General features: G+C 41.5%; 1 protein-coding gene across 1 annotated transcript in view; it reads left to right on the plus strand.

The window, feature by feature from the left end:
• Positions 1–773: 773 nt before the first annotated feature.
• The window catches only part of LOC145991298 (tyrosine-protein kinase RYK-like), a 308,147-nt gene continuing 285,391 nt past the window's right edge, over positions 774–23,529 (plus strand). The window contains exon 1 of the mRNA XM_083127287.1: positions 774–1,348. Within this exon, the coding sequence (XP_082983413.1) occupies positions 1,240–1,348 (109 nt within the window). The 5' untranslated portion in view covers positions 774–1,239. The remainder of the gene's footprint in view (positions 1,349–23,529) is intronic.

Below are 23,529 nucleotides of genomic sequence, written 5' to 3' on the forward strand. Positions count from 1 at the left end.
ATACCAAAAGATAGACTGGGGAAACAAAAATTTAAGCACTTCATACTTCATAGCAACACATCCAAGAAAAACATCCAAACACTTTAGGCACCTTTAATATAAGACTACTCAAAATGTCACAACTGTTCTAGATACTGAAAATTGAAAAATCGTTCCCCAAAGTTTGAATCTGGAAGGGAATTTTTCCTCCAAATCCTGATACGACATTATACGGAATCCCATACACCCTAATAAATCACAAAATCAAGAAGTGTATTTGTTATGTTGCTAGAGTAACACATGATATAACTGTAAAGATTAGTGAGAATTCCAGGTAGGAATGTGTTCAGTATTTTTCACAAGGGGGGCAAAGCAGGCTCTCAGGGGGCAGTTGCACCCCTTGCACCCCTCTAGCTACGAGCGTGAAAGTGCTACGACGCCAGGAGACCCGGGTACTAATCCTAGCCTGGGCATGGATATTTATGAGTGTTCCTCCATCAATTTCATTATATCATCACACATGCTCATCTTCGCGATCAAGCCAGCCAAGTTGCCGGTTCTCTCTACAGAAAGCCACAAGTGAAGGATATCAAATTATAAGTTAGATGGCAAGTGGAACTTTAAAATGAAAGAAAAAAAACACTGCACGTTCTCATATTTTTTGTTTTATCTGGCAACACTGATTCAGTCACACTCCGTCCCGGTGATGCTATTAATGCCCGTCGTGTGGCGTTACTGTTCCCGGCGTCAATCTGATTGCTGCGATCGTAGCGTTCTCAGCCAGTTCACCAGAGTTGTCGTTCCACAGTAGACGCTAGAGTGCGTTGCAGTCGCGCTGAGAAGTTCTCGTGTTCTCTGACGTTACCAGCGTTTGTGTGCTTCGCTTTCGACTCCCGAAAACAAACCATTTTACGTACGCATTAGCTATAATGTACGGATTTACTTTGTCATCGAGTGCTTCGAATACTTGAAATCTGAACCTGGAATTATGTGAACGAAAGATTTTTATTGGTAAATTTCTGCAACAAGTGTGTGCCCTAGACACCCGAAAAGGTTCGATTCGACTGTAGTACGGCGCTGTTGCTATATCTGTAATCCCTTTCCCATCACCATTATATAGTGTATTCCTTCCCATTTAAAACTGGTGGCATGGTTTTCCTTTACGTCCTTGCATTTTGCATGCATGCCGCGCAGCGTTTGATCTGCTGTAGGACTTGAACGATGTGAAATGTGACGTGAATCTACCTGGTGTATTTCACAATGAGGTGTGAATTCGTTGTTCCTGTGTTGATTATCTTTGCCTCGATCTCTATTGCGAGTGGGCACTTCAATCTTTTCATCAGTCAAAATGAAGTCAAGAAATTGATGGGTGAGTAGTACACTAACTTTTTTATGCATGCGTTTGTTTATTAGAGTGATATTGATTGAATTTTAATTGCTTTGTAGTGAAATTTTGTTTGTCTAACAGTGAAGGCACGAAATGGGACAACCAGCCTACGAAAACGATTTGATCATTTCTTAATCTACGTAGATTATCTGTTTGGCTACGAGTTTGCAGTTCAAAGTACTTTTAGGTTCATTGTGAGAGGAAATATGAGGACATAAATAATTCTTATTTCGACGATAAGGGAGAATGACGATTAAATTAAATTGAAGAGTCGCAAAGAACACTCGTGCTCAGCCAGTTTATTTCCGTAAACTTTTAAAACTTTACTAAGAGCCATGATCGCAAGCATGATATTTTGGGTTCGACTCCCGCCTTGCCCTTTACTGGTTTAAATTCTCAATATATTGATGTAACATGAGAAAATCGCCTCCGAATTGGTAACATTTCTACCCATTTAGATTAATCGCAACAATAATGATTAGTTGTAAGAAAACAGAACTGAGCAGTCATGGCTTTCCTAGAGTTCGAACTCAAGCTATTGATAGGTTAATCGCGGTAACTAAGATGAGGGGATAGGAACATTTTAGATTATATTTGTCTCTATCGCTCCGATAGGGATGAACTGATTTCTTCGGTAGTATATGAACTGATGAAGCAGACGATGGGTCAAACTCACCTGTAACCAGTGCCTATGATACGATCCTAAGTATTCCTTTTTTATAATATGGCACTCGCATAGATTGATTTATTATTTGAGTTCGATTTTCTGCCAGTTTTGGCTAATCGCGAATATGAGGAAGACTGATGATATGACAAAATTGATGAAGGGACATTCACAAATAACACGCCGCCTTGTAATCAAGGGGTTCCAGGTTCGATACCCGGTGGAGGCACATAGTGGTTCGTATCCCACATTAAACTGTAGGTGCAGTCCCGATTAGCCTGTTTGTGCATAAAGTGGACTTAAAATTCAAACTCAGAAAGAACACCCATACCTAGGTCAGGATTCGAACCCGAAACTCCTGGTATGGTAGCGTGCTGTGCACGTGCAATACTTTTGTTTACATTCAACGACATCGTTAATTGCAACAGCAAACGTACCGTATTTAAGCGATTTCAGTGATTTACTCCCCAAAATTTCTCCAATACCGTAACATTTTCACTGATGCTAGATTTACAGTCATTTCAGCACTAAATTTACACTTACACAGTCCTAAATACGATCTTACACCTTCAGGTGGAAAATCTTGGATAAACCCCTGATTTATCTACGCGGAGGAATACGGCATTTATACAAAGCGCGTCCACGACACACATTTAGACTATGAAGCTAATGCGTTGTGATCACCTTCCGATGATGACGTAGGCATTGATTCCCAATTAGCCAAAACTGGCAGAAATGCGACGTTAAATAAACTAAATCAATCAATCAAAAAGGCATTGATCAAGATCCCAATACTATAATGGCTAACGCTCTAACACCTTATATAGGTGTTCTGGGTTCGATTCTCGGCGAACGTACAAAAGTACACTGCGTCTCTACTATGTATGTCGGCCGTTGGCTTGTAATCAAGGATTCTTGGGTTCGATACCCGGTCGAGGCACATATTGGTTCGGATCCCACTTTAAACTGTAGGTCCAGTCCCAACGAGTCTATCTGTTGATAGAGTAAACTTCAAACAATAATTCAGGTGTACCATGTGTGTATGGTGAACTTTAAGAGTATCTATAGACCTAATGACTTAATCCCTATATTTACGTCAACTTTACTACCGAAACATTTCCACGTTTCCGCTCTTTCGCGGAAGAACCCAATTAAGTTGTTCAGTCATTGTTTTCCCTGAACTGAGAAGAATCTGAACATGGGATTACAATTATATAGCAGCAGCAGCGACTGCAACGCGGTGCGCGGAAGCTAAAAATTCGGTCATGCAATTAACACGTGCTTTTTCTGCACTAATCAACGAAATCACGCGGCATTAAGTGTGCGTTCGTGCGTGGCGAATTGCGTAGAGCGTGAAAGAAACGATGATATCCAGTCTGTGCACGAACATCGACGCGCTAGGAATAATTTCGACTCGTGTGTTATTGAACTTGAGCTGTTCTAGACTGTGGACAGTCTTGATCCTCTGTATCCACGCTTTAAACTGAAAAAAAAGTTAATCCTGTTTATGTACGGTCACCGGCATTACAAATTGGACACTTATATCCTGAAATACCCGCTTGCCTGTTAAGCGTTATGTTTGTTGCCTAAGTTTACAGCGGTGGTAGAACTTGCCATTGAAAATTTCCTATTAAAATCCACTTATCGCCGAAGAGTTATGCAACACACATAACGCCTAGCAGGGAATCGAGTATTTCACGATATAGGTGTCCAATTTTCTTTCCTCGTGACTGTACAATTATTATTATTATTATTTTTTTTTTTGGTACATGTTTACTATCCGTCGGACAGATTTCTTCATTTCTACAGAAGAGACTACTTACTGTAATAAGTTCCTGTAGTATTGTCTAACATCGGGAAGGTATTTTGTGTGAAATGCAGGTAAGTTTTCCGTATCCTGGAAGCGGATTTCTTCAAATTTAAAAGCTTGGGGCTCATTTGGGGGCAGGTGACTCCGGCCAATTTCTAACATGCCTTTAACAGGGAGTCTATAGAGAAAGCCGGGGAGCCGGAGCGGAGCGGAGGCGGGGCCGCGTTAGCGGTTGTGGGCGGTAAGTCAATTACCCCAGGGGCGGAGTCCGGAATCGGTGGGAAATTTGAGTCAAAAATTTCAAACGAAAATATTTTTTTTTGTTTAAATTTCGCACCGATTCCGGGATGGATAGCCCCAAAAACCATTCACTGAATGTTCCGCGAAGCAGATACGTAAGTACGAACGTCAAAAATTGACGATACTCAGAAGTTATAGGTGTCCGACGGATAGTAAACTTTACCGCCATTCGTATTTTCCGCGGTTTTGTGACGTAGTGCGCCGAAGAGGTTCCTCGAATGCTCCTTATAAAAATGTGGTTTCACTTTTGGCGCACCTTATTGAGCACCTTCGTCTACTGACGTCACGATCAAGTTCGTGTTGTGATTGGTTTAGGGCTCTTAGCATAAATAATACGTCTTCGGTCAACCCCCTGTAAATCCGCGGTGGTCTAGCTAGCCGGTAAGGTGTCTGACTGCCACGCGGGAGACCCGGGGTGGTTGATCAAAGGTCGGAATTTTCCCGGCCTTGCCCCAGCATAAAGCAGACTAAAATCAATGGGTACCTCGGGGCAACCCTGGGGGTAAAGGCGGCCGGAGCGTGGTGCAGATCACATCACCTCCAAAATGGCACGTGCTATATGCACGGGGAGCTTTCCCTTACATTCACCATAAACCTAACATGCCTAACCTAACAACGAAGGCAATCCACGCTGACGTCAGTAGACGAAGGTGCTCAATACGGTGTGCAATAAGCGAGACCCAATAAGGAGACCTACCGTAAACATCCGCGAAAGGAAGGCGAATCCAATATCGACAAGCATTTGTCTTTCCGGTTTCACAAAAGCCGCCGGAGTTGCTTAACCTCAGAGGTGTAAGGTTGCTGCGGAAATCAATATACGGAAGCGTTCACGGCCGACGGCGGGGAAAAAAAGGAAAAATAGAAATGTATTGAAAGGGGGAAGCCGACGAGAATGAAATTACAACGGCAATAAGATCTGGGAGTCAAAAAATATTAATATTTTGCTTCCAGATGCTTTGTGTGGCCCGATCTTGAACTTTAGGTTCGTAAAGGGAGGCAAAGTGGAATTCGGGTGAATTCTCTCGTAAAAGCGCCTGAGTATTGAACAGTCTCTCCGTTGTATTCTAAATCTCGTATTTCTCCCCACGCGCCAGTTACAAGAAGCTCTGTATGACCACTATTAAGTAGGGTAAATATAACCCCTTTACGCTGCAACAGGCCGTGAAGGGAATGTGAAGGTAGGGGCCCTGATGAACAGAAGACTTCGTTGGCGAAAAAGATCTCAAATCTTCGTCAGCGTAAACAATCTCAATAAGTCGCCAGCAAAAATAATTTCGAAACTTATAGAGACATAGATTCCAAAAGATCGTTACCGACGTAGATTCCAAAAGATCGTTACCGACGTAGATTCCAAAAGATCGTTACCGACGTAGATTCCAAAAGATCGTTAGCGACAAAGGTTTCGAAATGTCGTTAGCGACAAAGGTTTCGAAATGTCGTTAGCGACAAAGGTTTCGAAATGTCGTTAGCGACAAAGGTTTCGAAATGTCGTTAGCGACAAAGGTTTCGAAATGTCGTTAGCGACAAAGGTTTCGAAATGTCGTTAGTGACAAAGGTTTCGAAATTTCGTTAGCGACAAAGGTTTCGAAATTTCGTTAGCGACAAAGGTTTCGAAACATCGCCAGCGATATATATATATATATATATATATATATATATATATATATATATATATAATTAATTTCAAAACATAGTTTTTAACCGTAGCGCAACAACCAATTCAGGGCCTACCTACTACCGACTCACTCCCACCTGATCCTACTCACTCACTCACTCACTCACTCAAGGTGGGAGATTATCTAACCAGTTACGGAGTGACGTGTGGTCAGTCGCTGTTGTAGGTTCCCATAACTGGGTTACGTTACTCGTTCGTAGCTCCCCAATTTCCTCACGATGGTGGGTGTCCACTGGTCTCGTACCCAGGCCGAAATCTTAGAGAAAAGTTGTTACGCTTCATCCAGGAGACTCGAACCCGCGCGCGTCGAACCCAAAGCATGACGCCTTAGACCCAACGGTGCTGGACTTTCAAGACATCGTTAGCGAAATAGATTTCGAAATCTCGTTAGTGAAAAGAACATTAAAAATTGAATAGTGAAATTGATGTTCATGGTTCTGTTCTTTTTTATTTTTAATCGCCAAGCTTAAACTTCGCGAGAAAATGTAACTCAACATTTTATCGCTTTATTGTTCGGTGTGAAAAGCTCACTCTTATGGTGATTAAAAATGCGGTGGTGGCAGCCAGGAACAAAACTCCGGAAGTGGGAACTGTCGATTGTTGAACGAGCCTGGGAAGAATCGAGAGAGCTAACAAGGTCCTTGCACAGAGATTCACAAGAAGATAACAATGATCTTCTCATTTGTGGCAGTCTCATTGTTGGTACATGAATCCAACGGTACTCAATGATGTGCCAACGATGTACGGTAGAAAGTTCTGAAATCACAATCATTTCGGCATTGGTCTCGCTTTTCGCACCAAACCTTAGCACACGCTCCACCCTTCGTTGCATTACGTCACAAAAGTGAAACCAAGAAGGTTAAGAAGGCAACTAAACCTACTCCAATTGTATAAATAGTTACACAGTGTGTACGGTGCTGTTGTCATAGCAATCGGGTGTGGGGTGGGGAGCATAATAAAATATTTAATTACCATTTTTAACCTTGTTTTTTTTTAATGAACAGTTTCCATGTCCAGTCAGACACGAGGATCTTAAACTGCTCCTCGTCCACAGAGGCGGAAAAGAGAGGTCTGTGCGCTGGACTGTTGTAGAAAGGGAAGAAAACAGCATTACGCTTATGGGAGTATTGTTTTGCTTGTTCTCTTGGTTGGGATGATGGCGTAGAAAAACACATGAACGGAAAGAGGATAAGTTAAAGATTTTGTTCGTGTTGGGAAAAGTCTAAGCTTCCATTTGATTAACTGTAGCTTGAAGTTGTTTGTCCATAAGGAATACATGGCCTTTGGATCATATTTTAACAGATCGTATCTAGTTTAATAGAAATTCATATTCTCCTGCCCTGTGTTTTGTTTCATTCAGTAGCAGTGCCCGTTCCGACGATATTTAAATAAATGCATTCCTGGTGGGAAACTGTCACTCTTAACTTGAAGGACAATGGTTGATTGATTGATGTGGGTTATTTTATTTCGCTCTTCTGCCACTTTTGGCTAATCGCGACGAAGAGGATGAGTGACAGGGTGACATTGATAAAGGGACCCCAGCCCAGAATTCGAACACGGGTAGCCTGGCGCTGTGCTAACCACTCTGCCACGGAGAACGGCGCTCAAAGATTATAATTGTAATTTGGAGTCATTTTTAGGTTGGAATATATGTAGGACTTTGGTTTTTCTAAAGTTCTTTACTACTTTCAGGAAGGGGTATAGCCCCATCAGCTCCCACCAGCGCACGCCAGTGCCTATGATCTAAAGATGCAGTTAAGGCACGAGATGATGAAACTCTCGCGTGAGAATGAGAACCCCGGCTCACTTTGCCATCTCGGGTGGCGCCCTAATTAAATTAACCACCTGTGACGTCATTAGATTCAATCAACTTTCTTCTTCGACGTGGCCTTTAGCGTAATAGCTCTCCGCACTTTCTGGTAATTGCTGGCAGGAAATTAAACAAGTGTTCGAGCATCGGCTCGCTCTTGGCTTCTCTCGGGCTGCTGCCCTTCGAGCACGCTCCTGCTGCCATCTATCGGCGGGTTTGTTCTTTGCTGTTGAGGTGAGGTGATGAATCGGAATTATGCTCGTTAAAATTTGTGAATGGTTTAAAAAAATGCGAACCCAGTTCTAATTTGTGGATTGGAAAAGTAATTTCTTTGCGTAGAACGTGAAAATCATGATTAAGGTACGGAAAATTCTAATCAAACAAACGTCATATTGGGAATTGAAATGAATGAAAAAACTTCTCTGATCACTGGCGACTTGTTAATATTTAAACGGCTGTGGAAATAGTTCTAATATCAAGCTTACATTTTTTAAAAAATGTAGTGACAAGCTTTAAACGATTTTTTATTTAAAAAGCACAAATATTTTTTTCAGTGAAATAATATTCAGAAATTTATTAAACACTCAAATTGTAAAATGATTAAGCAGTCAACCGAGGGAATCGTTGAACAGTAAACTGTAAACGATCAACCCGGGGAAAATGATTGATTGATTTGATTTATTTTACTTCGTCTTTCTGCCACTTTTGGCTAATCGCGAAGATGTAGGTGAATGGTGATGACATGAATTCGATGAAAGGACAATCAGAAACGCACAAGGGCAGCCACAGCCTCGTTAGTCTGCAAAATTGTAGTCCAGGATGTTCTACGTGGAAGGGGGCTGACGTTTTGGTATCTTCACTAAGGGTTACCCCTTACACCCCCGGGGAAAATGTTCATCAACCGGTAAAAGAGGTTCAGACATTATCGTAAATATTAAACTTTAATCATGATTAATATGATAGTGAACAATTATGTTATGTTATGGCGCAGTTAACAACTAAAAATGAGTGTCATGTTCGGCAGAAAATGTCAGTGCTTGTCATAGGAGTAGGGTGACCAGACGTCCTCTTTTATCCGGACATGTCCTCCTTTTTAGGTGTCTGTCCGGCGTCCGGGCGGATTTTTTAGAAATCGGTAATATGTTCTCCTTTTTTGGAAAGACTTTATCATCGACCATAGCACATGTGCTGCATCAAGAATGCTTCCACACATATCGATCATCATATTACATGGGACGCGTTAAGTATTCGAGCAATGCTCACCTAGCATCTGGGAGTTGAACACGATCACTCTTACGACTGAGTCATTAGTGGAGGTGTGCGGGAACCAGAATAGCAGATACCGAGAGCGGTAAAAAGAATTTCCCGTCCCGATCCCGACTTCGGGGAATGATTTCCAGAGGTTTCAGGATCCCGAGCAGTCAGGAACTTTCAAATCGTCACTTTTAAAAGTGGTTAATTCTTGATGTTTTCTGCATTGTAAGTGTCTTGACACTTCTCGGAAATTGTAAGAAAAAACAATAATAAAATTAAAGACAGTGACGTAAAATTCGTGAGTTCCACAGCGTCGGGAAATTTTTAAAAAATTCCAGTCCCGAAAATGTCCCGGCTTGGTCCGGAAATCGCGATTATCTCCCGTCCCGACCAAAAAAGTTCTGTCCCGCACACTCCTAGTCATTAGCAGGGTTGCTAAAGGTGCAGGAATTTTAAATAAATTCAATTCCGGTCCCGGAGAGAAAATCAGCACGCGTAAATGGGTTCTGGACCGTAAAGAACCTTTTTTCTGTAAAGTATCAGGTGGTTATAATTAAAGTGACGGTGTTCAGAGTGGTACAGCACGGGCTGTAATGAGAGTAGCAGTCTGAAACTTCGTAGATATGCTAATGAAGCAATGCGCTCGCGAATTATGCCAAAAAAAAAATAGTTCCAATTCTCGCCACCAGGGTAAAAAATGGCGCCGTAAGCAGTCAAAACTTGGTATAGTTACAGGAAAAACACTATAAATCGCAGAAAACAATACTCTTTGTAATAAAATATCGCTACAATTTCACTATTCGAATTACATGAACATTACTAAAGGAAAAAGCAACAAGCGTCACCAACAACAACCAGGGAGCTCACACAATGGTTAGGCAATTTCACCGACTTTGACGTCAGAGTTATGGAAAATTCCACGTTTTGACTGCTTACAGCGCCGTTTTTACCCTGGTGGCGAGAATTGGAACTATTTTTTTTGGCATAATTCGCGAGCGCATTGCTTCATTATCATATCTACGAAGTTTCAGACTGCTACTCTCATTACAGCCCGTGCTGTACCACTCTGAACACCGTCACTTTAATTATAACCACCTGGTATTTCAATTCGGTCCAGGAACCTTTTTTCAATGTAACAATACTCAACGTGGACCGAATTTAAATTGTGCGAGAAAGAAGGTTCCGGTCCTGTTCAGGGAACCCAATAGAACTCATTAGAATTTATGCGTTCCTGAATCTTTAACAACCCTGGTCATTAGTACGTACTATTCTAAGTCGTTGCTTCGCAATCTGAGACTTCTGAAACGCATGTAATCTGAGCAGTTCATTTTCGATTTATTGATACGGTTTATTTTAATTCGCTTTTCTGTCTCTTTTAACTAATCGCAAAGATGAGGATGAGCGACGATATGATGATTTTGATGAAGGGACACTCATGGTCAGGCTGGGATTCGAACCCTGGATCTCTGGCGTTGTGGCACGGTGTGCTAACCACTACGCCACAGAGGTCAGCTAGTTCATTTTAGAGTCAAATATACTCGATACAGAAACGCGTAGTGAGAATTTTGATTATTAAGTCATATTTACTTTTATGAAATAAAGAAGAGAAAGTGTAAATTCATCAATGATCTTGCAAGAAAATATCCAGCTTTTAAAGGATGGAAGACACGAATACGAGGTAAAGTGTAAGGTGGCTGTCACTTTCCCCTGCTGTTGAAAGATCGCAAAATATGTTTGTGGCATTAAAATCATATTTCCTGATACAATCTAAACTACGTAAAATTTAAAATCGTTTTTTGGAAATAAATTAAAGTGAAGTTTACTGTAACAATTGCATTCATATGGAGATATTGCATTCTAATATCCAAGAATTGGAAATAAGAGTAAAATACTGTGCTTCAAACTATATATATTCTTAGTTATGATTGTCATGTTAAACAATAGATTAGGAGATTGCTTTTGTTGCTTAAAAGTAGGAGGAATTTATTAAAAAAAATCATCAGAATTATCTGTGAGTAAAGTGTTGGCAGTTCTTTTTATATTGATTAAATTATGAGCAATGGCAAAATGTGTTGCCATTTTTTGTGCTTTCCTCCTTTTTATGACTTTGTCCTCCTTTTTCACCATGCTCTGTCCTCTTTTTTGAATGTGTGTGTATGGTCACCCTACATAGGAGCTTTTCCCCCGTAGCACTACATGCGTGCAGAAGACCTAACCCTCAAAATAAAGGACCTATTGCAGCTCTGGTGGCGCCGCCACTGATATTATGCAAACTTTTCTCGAAAGGGACGGTAAATTAGCACAGAAATCCACATCTGTTCATTCACCGTAATATTGTCCTTCCGCGATCTTTTATAAACATTTGTCTATTTGTTATTTATGATAATTTTATGTCTTAAATTGAGGACTAAAACTGCCAAACGCGAAAGTGTTGGGAAATCTCATCGTTCAGCACATCAGCCCGTAAGAACGTTCACGCTAGTGCCTCTTTACACGCCCTTTGAACGTGGACGTCCGCAGGATTTTTTCCAGGGAGGGGCAAGGAAGGTATTTTTTCCAGGGGGGCCAACATGGCATATTTCCCCCAATAATAGTGTTCATCCCTCAAAAACATTGCTTAAATTTGAATTTATCATGTTCGTGCAATAATTAACACACATTAATGTGGCTGAAATTAAATTCTATGTGTGAAATATGTAATTTTTGGTTGACTTTCGTTTTCCAGGGGGGGGGCACGGCCCCCCTTCCGGACGCCCATGCCTTTGAACTACTTAGAGGGCTACCAGCAGTGATGTGCAGTAGACTATAAGTTTACGTCTACACGCATTGTCTACACGTAATCTACTCGTAGATTACATTGGGTTGTAGTTTACATAGACTACGTAGACAATCTAAAGTGCATTAAAATTAATTTTAAAGGGTTTCATAAAGGGAAAGTGACATTTTCAACTATATTGGTTCCTAACGAAATGAATAGAATACTATTTACAACAAAATTTCTCTTCTCTTCTATTATCAACTATGGATGAAGATAAATAGTATGCAAAAAACAACAACAGATGGCAGTCGTGAGGCAAGACTGGTCTTCTTCCCATAAAACACTAGAATATTTCCTAAATTAGGTTTCTTCCTAGGTGAGAAATTGTTCCAATTTGGAAGAAAGAGTATGAAAAGTTTTCTTCACAAATCAGCAACTGATACGCAGTATAATTTTCTTTTAATTCCACGGCGCCCTTTGTTAAGTTATCACCTTTCGCCATGTTGTTTACATATATTACGTAATCTACGTGTATAAAATAGTCTACGTGTAGAATGTAGACTATCGTTGTGTACGCGTAGACGCACATCACTTGCTACCAGCCACTTCTCACATTTACCACATTATAAAGCATGGCACATTCAACAGTTCAACGTGGAAAGCTGTGTTTGAATTATTGTGGCACTTAGAGCGTTTACCAATTTTAGTGTTCAATTATTAATATATACTACATTACTTTATCAATTTATCGTTTTTCTGCATTAATAATCTTTATTTACTGTATTTTTGTTCATATTTCATCTTTGTTCCTTTCATTTTCGTTATATTATGAACTATTTATCTTCTTTGGCTTTGTGCTGCTACCTATTTTCGACTTTTGGAAGCTTCCTTTTGCCTTTACCCATTGGGGTACGTGATACGTCATACTCCACCATTTTACAACAACGGCATACTCATAGAGCAGCCATAGACCGCCTCTACAATTCTCTTTTATATCTATTGATCCTTTGATGTCCTGTTTATCGTCCTCATGCCTTTCGATTTATCAGCTTTCCCTGGTTCTTTGGCTTTTTCTGCGCGCGCTTCCCGCCCGTCAGTTTAAACAGTGGACTGAGGTAAACTATGTGCGACGCGGCATTTGCATAATTGCAGGAAAACCCCGCCAACATTATGTAAACAAGTTCTTTTCCAATTTTTCTTCCTTCCCCCCCCCCTGACCGACAGTGATTTCTTGCTGTTTACATTACATGTTTACTAATTAAATTTTAACCATGTAATTAAATTGAGTGTATTTGTTGTGCAACCGCCGGGGACTGTTAATTTCACCAGTCATTGCAGTGTGCTTTGTTTTTGCTGGGAGGTTTGCCGCGCTGCGATAAGTGGAATCGGGGGGGGGGGTGCACTAATATTGCAAATTGTGCATACGGAAGGTACCAAATTAATACTTCGGTGGCTGGGTCCCGCTGCCTTCAAAATTCGGTAGTGAACTACAAAAGTGAAGAGCAGTGGCGGCGATTAGCGTGTCGTGGGGGCCAGTTGCCCTCCCCCTGCTTTGCCATTTTTGCCCCCACACTATGCTAAACCTTATCTACTAAGCGAAAGGAAACTGTCATTGCGTTCAACCCAGTTTTGGCTTCTTGCCCCCCCCCCCCTTCCCCACAGTTTCGGAACACATTCGCCGCTATTGGTGAAGAGTGCTTCCCCGGTGGTGTAATGGGCTTCCACGCTGGCGTTATCGTCGCCTTGTAATCAAGGGATCCCGGATTCGATACCCGGTGGAGGCACGTTGCACAATGGTTCAGATTAGGTATGGTCAAATATCCGAATGTGTCCACTATCCTTGCAGTTTTATTGTTCATTCATATTGCGGACTATCGACATATTCTTTTACTCTTCATGTTTCTATTTCACAGTACGTATTTTTTACACGGTTGTTAAAAGGTCCAAATTGTAATGGGTTGTATTGGGTTTCGCCGCAGGAACGGAACCTTTCTTATTCTCTCGCACAATTTAAATTTGGCCCAAGTTGCGTATTGTTTAATTTCAATTCACACTGATCTGGAATGAAGGTTCCTTGACCGTATTTAAATTGATCATGAATTAAGGTTCCAGGATATAATTGAAATACTTTACAGATAAAAAGGTTCTTTACGGTCCAGAACCCATTTCCGCTTGCTGATTTTCTCTCCTGGACCGGAATTGAATTTATTTAAAATCCTGGACCTTTAACAACATTGATTTTCTACATATCCTTCACTAAATCTGTACTATCTGGATATCCAAATTATCATGATATCCCTACTATCCGGATAATTTGAAATCCAGATATTCATTATCCGGATTTTGTGTCCATCCCTAGTTCAGATCCCAGTTTAAACTATAGGCCTGGGCTTATCTGAGCATAAAGTGGACCTTTTATGGCACGGTACATTGCAAGGTAAAGTTTTATTAATGTCCACTTTATGCACAGAAGGCTAATGGGGACTGTACCTACAGTTTAAAGTGGGATCCGAACCAATGTATGCCTCCACCGTGGGTAGAACCCGGAACTCCTTGATTACAAGGCGACGGCGCCATCAAGGAAGCCATTATATGTACGTAAGTAAGTTAATGCTACTGTGCTGGTAACAGTATGCGTCTCCTGAATCGCAGATTGGAGCAGAGAGAGGTCCTCTATGGAGGCTGTAAGTTTAGATCTTTCTCACTTACGACCTAGCTCCCTACCCCGCCCCCCAAGCCCCCCTTTGCCAAGTTGCGACCTAGTAAAGCAAATAATCGCGTACAAGGGGAATCTCCAATTCTATGCTAATTGCTTCGATTCTTCACTGCGAGGTACAAAGAGCCACTTCATCTGGCGGGCCCCTCTGTGTCTAATAGTCCCTGTAACAAGTCTTCAGCATCTCATCCGCGCCTCGAATTACCATTTCCTTCTGCGAGTTGCCTGAAAGACGAAACTCTCTCTCCCGTAGCCTATTTTATGCAAATTCCGACACACTTCAAACAGCGGCGCGTTGGAAGATAAGGGTGGAGGTCTGGCGAGATGCTGGGATGGAGAAGATATTAGACAAACACTGGGTGGAGACGACACGGAGGCAGACGGAACGAAGATTCGCAAAGTACATAAGAAATTGATGGATTAAGGCGGGAGGAGTTAGGTTGGGAGTAGCTTACGGTAGGGGGTTCGAGCGGCTGCAAGTATAAAGGATTTCTCCAACAGTGAAGTATTCGCCTCTTGATATGGGAAGTCTGCGACGTCTGCTCTGCGGTGGCGAGATGAGATTTAGCACAGTCTCTTCTCGTTCACGGTCCCCTACCGAGTTGAAACGCCCTGGCTCGCTCACGGTCCCCTACCGAGTTGAAACGCCCTGGCTCGCTCACGGTCCCCTACCGAGTTGAAACGCCCTGGCTCGCTCACGGTCCCCTACCGAGTGGAAACGCCCTGACTCGCTCACGGTCCCCTACCGAGTGGAAACGCCCTGACTCGCTCACGGTCCCCTACCGAGTGGAAACGCCCTGACTCGCTCACGGTCCCCTACCGAGTGGAAACGCCCTGACTCGCTCACGGTCCCCTACCGAGTGGAAACGCCCTGACTCGCTCACGGTCCCCTAGCGAGTGGAAACGCCCTGACTCGCTCACGGTCCCCTAGCGAGTTGAAACGCCATGTCTCGTTGTCGGTTATATTTTTTGGGCGAAAAATTGGTGCCACAAGACTGAACAAAATGGACCATTATAATTAGCACAATGAAACACTCATCCTCTGGGTTCGAAGCGGGAACATTCGACGGTTTTTCGGTTGAAGAGTCAACGCCGTTGTATTTCGAAGGATGGGTGAGATGGAAGCATTTATGTAAAGAGAGAGATCCACGCATAAAAATTCTCCACCTTCTCCCAGTTCCACGCAATTTAGATCGTAGAGATTTCACTCCGTAAAATCCCTTTCTTTACCGTGTCCCCGAAGAGGCCTTAAATTCACCACCCCCCTCCCCCGAACCCCCTCGCGACGCCAACTGAGAAAGCCAGGAGGCTGAAAAATAGCAACAGCTTGCGGAAACCCTTGCCAAGAGACCCCGAGAGAAACTTGTCGCTGAGGCAGACTGTCGTTGTCTTATGCATCAGTGCCACCTGGCGCCGACTTCAGCAAGTTTCCCAAAGTTTTCTTTTTCGTCTTGGGACTCCCCTCCCAGTTCCTCGTCCTCCTGGAGAGTTTATCAATGTATCCTTTGAGGCTGCCTGCGAGAGAGAACCCCCTGGTGACTGTCTCTTGTTTTTGTTTCCGACGCATGAATACTTGAAGAGCGATTGGCTGGCGAGAAGATTTTTTTTTTGGGTGGAGCATATGCTCCCCCTGAGATGAAAAGCAATCGAATTCACAAAAAGCTAAGTGTAAACTGTGGAAATTGATAAACACTACAAATTTTAAACTCCTCCCAAAGGTACTGAGAGGATAATTAAGTTCCGAACTACACAGAATAGGCGATACAAGAAGAAAAGTGAGAACTAAAAGAGCTGAAATAAATACACAAAGTGAGAAACCGTGAGATAGATGAGTATTTCGTCTCTAGATAAGGAAATTGTTTGAGTTCGATGAGGAGACAGTTTTAGGCGTTTCATGAGACAGTTTTAGGCGTTTCATGAGACAGTTTTAGGCGTTTCATGAGACAGTTTTAGGCGTTTCATGAGACAGTTTTAGCAGTTTCATGAGACAGTGACTAGACAGTTTTGGCCGTGTGACTAGACAGTTTTGGCCGTGTGACTAGACAGTTTTGGCCGTGTGACTAGACAGTTTTGGCCGTGTGACTAGACAGTTTTGGCCGTGTGACTAGACAGTTTTGACCGTGTGACTAGACAGTTTTGACCGTTTCGTGAGACCGTTTTAGCAGTGCGATGAGACCGTCTTAGCAGTGCGATGAACAAAGAAAGAAGCGAACCAACAGCTAAAACAAAATGCACTTAAATCGGAAAAAGAAACTTGAGCCAAGAAAGGAAATGAGACGTAGCAGGAAGCAACCTCGGTGGCGAGTGCTTAGCGTATCCCGCTACGAAGCCAAGGGTTCTAGGTTCGAATCCTCTATAAAGCACTGACGTGTCATTGCGTTTGTTTCATCTAATCATCAATATCATCGTTACGATTAACTTATCATAACCGAAATAGAACCTGCAAACGAAGGAGCAGGAGCTGACAAGCATTACATCGATCAAGCGGAGACTAAAATCCACACTGAATGTGGAAAAGTATGGGATATAAGGAAAACATATGCAGTACTAAGCGAGGGACGAACAAATGTTATTAATATTCATAGTGTTTACGCAAAGTTTATTATTGTTTACCTTCAGGCAACATTTAACAGGGATAAAGTTGAAACAACAGGCTGAAAATATAAAGCCTACAGTATTTAATTTTCATAAATGCTAGCAAATGCGATTATTTGCGCTTCAGAGCGTAGAAACAGCCTGAATGTGTAATGTTTACACAATTGTGGGACCCCCGCGCCCGCGCATGTGTGTTAAATACGTTTACAGTGTGTTGCTGAACGATAGCTCCTGAATAACATGCAGCCGAGCAACTTTCCGCACGGAAAACTGATTTTTTTTATTATTGCATGTATGCAATAACGCAGCACATACTTTAAGAGTTGCCAGCAATTACTAATATTTACTAAAATTTCGGTAACTTGGAAGCCTCGCATGCTGAATAGAGCCGCTTATTTATTCTCTAACCAACTGCAAGATCAAAGTTAATGTAAACAAAAACCACGGGACTTCTGAGAAATAGTCCCTTCTCTGTGTTCTGTTCTTATTTTGCCCATGAATACATTGGTCGTAGGTTTACAGCTCATAATATAAGGTCTCACACGCACTATATTCTTACGCGCAACAATCCTGCGCAGCTGTCATTCGATCAACCATTAGGATTTCTCAAAAGTCACGCCTATTTGTGTGCATTGACTGTTCGCACAACGGACAGAGAATAGTACTAAATACTAATAATAGATGGACACATAAAACTGATATTTATGGCCATAGTCATTCCTGGTGATATATGCCTCTGGGAGGTTATACAATACTTGAAATTTGTTGAGTATTTACAGAGTGGCATTTTTTAATGGTTGCGCAATTAATTTAAATCTCCAATTTTCTTCCTTTGATTTTGGTTATGACAAAACTGCAGATGTTTACAAAGACACAAGTAATTATGAAATTTTTATGAATTTTGCAGCGAAGTTTAACGATTCAATACTGGCTCTTGACTCGCACAGAGAACGAACGACCCTCGCTTGGTAATTTATGTTAGGATTTATAGCCGCAGTAGCTCAGTCTTTAGAGCGTCTGACTACCATGCGAGGGGCCCGGGTTCGATCCCCGGCAGGGTAGAACCGGGATTTTTTCCCCACCTGTTCAGCGTCGCATAAAGTTGGTAGCTGGAGGATACTCTGGGGGGGGAGGTAAAGGCGGCCAGGGGTTTGGTGCTGATCACATCACCCCCAACTTCGGCTGTGATGCAGAAAGTGTAGCGCAGTGTTAGTGTCCTCGCCTTGTAATCAAGGAGTCCCGGGTTCGATAGCCGGTGGAGGCACATGGCACAGTGGTTCGGATCCCACTTTGATCTGTAGGTCCAGTCCCGATTGGCCTTTCTGTGCATAAAGTGGACTTAAAAGAACAATTCAAGCAATCCATTCAATCAGAAAGTGTGGGGACCTTACTGCGCCTTCATGGCGTGGTGCAAAGCGCAGGGGAGCACTTTACACTTATACAGGTTAGGATTTGGCGTACATTTTAGTACCAAATAGCATTTTAGTGGTTTCAGAGTTATCCTTCGAACCTTAAAAAAAAACTTATCTCGTAGGTGCCCCCCCCCCCCGAGATTACAGGAAAGAGTAAGTGTAACTCGAATTTTTAGATGGTAGCGATTTTTTATAACAAAAAATATTGTTTTTTGTGACTTATAAGCCGTTATTATTATTATTATCGTTATATTATAATTTTACAATAACCTTGTGCACGTAAAACCATGGAGCAAAGGTACCATGAAGAACAGTAGATTAAGTAGTCTCGGACTCTTGATTGTTATCTGTGCATTGTGAAGAAGTTCAAAAAGAAAAAAAACCCTGTTCATCAACAAATGGATGGGCTAGATGTTTATTGAAAGGAAGAGAGGCGAATCCAGTTTTTATCTAAATAGTACACTCGATTCTGAACTTGTATACAACGCCAAAGTATCTTAAATTTAATTTGAGTTTTTATGATTTGTAAAATAGTATTACTAGTAACTGATAAAATAATAACAATGATAATAACAATAGCAATACTAATAATAAACGTTTCTATGACTGTCCCCCCCCGAGAAAAAGCCTGATGGCGTCTTTGTCCTAGAACTTTACAGCTGAACAGGAGAATGTTGTACACCCAACGGCAAAATAAATGGTATGCGAATTGACCATTGTCATTTCCTCCAGTCTGTTTTCCATAATACGATGATCGTGAATTGAAATTAATACTTCAACAAGCAGAGCAAAACATGTGCTTCGCATGAAAGAAAAAATCCATTTATTAAAACAACACAGGATGTAAAATAAAATAGAATTAAATTAGTGATGGGCAATTTGTTCAGTTCCATCTCTGCCGTTGGCTGTACGTCCATTCTAACAGACCAAAATACCTAGTCTTACCATAAATACTGTCACAAAGTTTTAAGTAAATTGACACAAAATGCTGAGAGATATTTTAATATCCTAATAACATTACTGAAATGGATGCATGACAAATCAAAATCACAAATCATTATTCAAAATGGCCATCCTTAGCACGCACACATTCCGTTAAGTCTTTGTGGCCACGCATCAATTGAATTACGCAACACATCGACTGGAAAATCAGCAACTGCCTTCAAAAGACACCGCTTTAAACTTTCAATATTGGGATGTCTCTTCTTGCAAGCCATCTCCTGAAGCTTGGACCAAAATTTGTATTCCAAAGGGTATAGGTCCGGACTTGCAGAAGGCCAATCTGAAGTGGAAATGAAGTCGGGAACATTTGCTAGGAGTGTACGCTCCATTTCTGTGAAAAAGGGGTAAAAACATCAGCCAAAGTGTACCAGCAGACAGTGCTTGAGAGACTAGTCAAGTATCTCAACAACACTCTCTTCCATGGTCAGAACTGGAGCTTCCAGCAGGATTCAGCCCCAGCATATGAGGCCCGAACAACACAGCAGTGGCTGGAGGCAAATGTTCCAGACTTCATTTCCACTTCGGGTTGGCCTTCTGCAAGTCCGGACCTATACCCTTTGGAATACAAATTTTGGTCCAAGCTTCAGGAGATGGCTTGCAAGAAGAGACATCCCAATATTGAAAGTTTAAAGCGGTGTCTTTTGAAGGCAGTTGCTGATTTTCCAGTCGATGTGTTGCGTAATTCAATTGATGCGTGGCCACAAAGACTTAACGGAATGTGTGCATGCTAAGGATGGCGATTTTGAATAATGATTTGTGATTTTGATTTGTCATGCATCCATTTCAGTAATGTTATTAGAATATTACAATATCTCTCAGCATTTTGTATCAATTTACTTAAAACTTTGTGACAGTATTTATGATAAGACTAGGTAAACTGTTGTTGACATTCTCACGGCTACATTGACGACTTTAGCGACTTTGCCTTCATCTTTCGTCTCATGGCTTCCTTCCACTCTCTCTCTCCATCGAGTTCCTCTTCCTATCTTGGCCGTTCTCTCAGTTTGCGTCGTCCTCATCCTCGTGCACCTTTATCCTCACTGTTCAATCTTAACATCGCCTACGTAGCTCTGTATAGGGTGTCTACCAGTCACTTGTGGTCAAGAATTATTGCTATCACAATGACTGATTGATTTGCTTAGTTTATTTTACTTCACTTTTCTGCTAACTTTTGCTTCACTTTTGGGCTAATCTGGAAGATAATGATGAATGGTGGTAAGATAAGATGGGCGAAGGGACAATCAGAAATACAGGGTTATTCAGAAAGAGAGAGCAGATTTCAAATATTTTATAATCCTGCCTATTAGTTCCATTCAATACACATCGAATTGTTATAGCTATCAATTCAATTACTAGGGACCAGTTAATTCGTGTGTATGGCACGTGTTTCTATCTTTTATAGTTCGTGAGAAATAAACATTTGAAATCTGCTCTTTCTTTTTGAATAACCCTATATATAGGACGTCAACACGAGCCCCACACATGATAATACTGCCTGAGAGTCCAGACGCCAGAGCCTCGCTAGTCTGCCAAATGCGGTGCAGGATGCATTAATAGATAAAGCAAGTGTAATTCCCATGTTAAATACAGCTTCAGTTTTCATCTTAACTGGCCTTTTGGTGGGGGCTTTTCATTAAATAAATATTTATTTTCTTAATTACTAATTTCCAACTTTACCTAAGTATGATCGAATAAACAAAAATTAAGAAAAACTAGAAAAGGTCAACAAAAAGCCATGAAAAAGTCAATAATTTTGGATTTGTTCTTTTCGTATTACCACCATGCTTCAATCACTTTTTCATTCTCATACTCCCTAAAGCCAGAGTTCGAATTGAAAAAAAAGCAGAGGGGGGCGGGGGACTTCAGAACCAGAGGCGCTATCACGAATTTTTGTCTTGGGGGTGCAAGTATCAGGATAAACGTACCAATAATATAACAATATAATAATGATAATAATAATGCTAAAAATAATTATTTTAATAATTATAAAACTAATAATATTATTATTATAATATTATTATTGATTTGCTTTATTTTATTTCGCTTCTTGTGTCACTTTTGGCTAATTTGCGAAGATCGGGATGAGTGATGATATGGTGAAATTCATGAATGTACACTCGCAAATATTCATGCCTAAGCTGGGATTCGAACCCGGTGGTGAAAAATAAAATGTCAAAAATTACCTACATTAGTGTCGAATCCATATTTTTCGGAGTCGCTAAGCTAATTGGTGACATTTGAGGGAGAGTCTATTAAGTAATGCGGAGTTGATTTAAGATCGACATGTTTTTCCCACGGACAACTTTCTTAGAAGATTGGGATAAATAAATACCCGGGCAACGCCGGCTAATCCGCTAGTAATAATCTAATACACATTCAGAGGGGACACATTCAGAGGGGGGATTTTGTTTCCCTGGTTGGAAATGAGAATATACATGTAGGGCCGGGGATGGAAATTCCCTGGCTTCCCCCCCCCCTCAATTCTAACACTGCCTAAAAGCTCACCCTCATCCTCACGGCCAGTGATGTGCCGTAGACTATAAGTTTACGTCTACATGCGTTGTCTACACGTAATCTACGTGTAGATTACATTGGGTTGTAGTTTACATAGACTACGTAGACAATCTAAAGTGCATTAAAATTAATTTTCAAGGGTTTCATGAAAAGAAAGTGACATTTTCAACTATATTGGTTCCTAACGAAATGAAAAGAATCCTATTGACAACAAAATTTCTCTTCTCTTCTATCATCAACTATGCAAGATGATAAATAGTATGCAAAAACCAACAACAGATGGCAGTCGTGAGGCAAGAGTGGTGTTTTCCCCATAAAACACTAGAATATTTCCTGTATTAGGTTTCTTCTTAGGTGAGAAATTGTTCGAATTTGGAAGAAAGAGTATGAAAAGTTATCTTCACACATCAGCAACTGATACGCAGTATAATTTTCTTTTAATTCCACGGCGCCCTTTGCTAAGTTATCACCTTTCGCCATGTTGTTTACATAGATTACGTAATCTACGTGTATAAAATAGTCTACGTGTAGAATGTAGACTATCGTTGTTTACGCGTAGACGCACATCACTGCTCACGGCTCAATCTCGCGGTCATCCTCACATTTCAACCTCACGGATCAATCTCAACCCCCATGTGTAAGGCTCGCTCTGATCATCATCATCGCAGCGCGATCTCTGTCTCATGAGGATGAGACCTACCACCATAAGGATGAGCAGCCCTGCTCCGAAAACATTGGCATTTGAGAGCGCGGCCTCTTCTTGTTGTAGTCTTCACGCTTGGAATCCTCCTCCGTGATGTTTCGTCGAACGACACTCGTCGAAGTTCGAGTGTGTTCCTCGCGTCCGAGCAGCGTGACGAACAAGCCTTTCTTCCACCGAGGGACACAGGTTGTAAAATGGGTCACGCTTTTTTTTCCCTTCATGGGATGACGACAATTCTTCCCCCGTCCACGCGAGAAGATAAGAGCCCTGAGTGTGTGGTCGCTCTCACATCGCTTCACACGCTTCGCTCTGGTTGGCTAAGTGGCGCATGAATACATTGAAGCATTTCCGGTAGATGGTGCTGCGCTTAAGAGGAACTAGTGCGGCCTTAAGCTCGATAGTGAACAACAGCATGTTACTGTTCAGATAAAAATAAATTCGAGTTGTGCTTGGCGGCACGTGATCACTACACAATCAGTTACAAGTTAATGGAATAGTTTATCTAAATATTCTTTTCGTAAGTATCCCATAATTAATCAATTGAAATATGTAAGTAAAGATTCATACAAACGGGCCTCCCCATGGCACAGTGGTAGCGTCATTCCCTTGTAATCAAGGGGTCCCGGGTTCGATACCACTTAAACTGTAGTTCCATTCCCGATTAGCCTTACTGTGCATAAAGTGAACTAAAAACACCACCTCAAACCAAGCTTCACACAAATGATTACTAATACATTTTTAAAGCTGTTGGATTTGGATATTCTTAGTGCTTGAAACTATCAAGCCTAACAGTTACCTATTTTGTGGGTGGAAAACTAAATGATTATTTCCCACGATCATTCTCACCTGACCGCTCGCCGGGTGCCTAGACTTGACTAGTGTTGATGGTTTTCCTGTAGAACGAATTCTACTCCAAGTGCTGCGTTATCTTTATCTTATCTTAATGGCCT

Source organism: Lepisma saccharinum, chromosome 8, assembly GCF_977018435.1.
Source record: "Lepisma saccharinum chromosome 8, izLepSacc3.1, whole genome shotgun sequence".
NCBI classification, from domain to species: Eukaryota; Metazoa; Arthropoda; class Insecta; order Zygentoma; family Lepismatidae; genus Lepisma; species Lepisma saccharinum.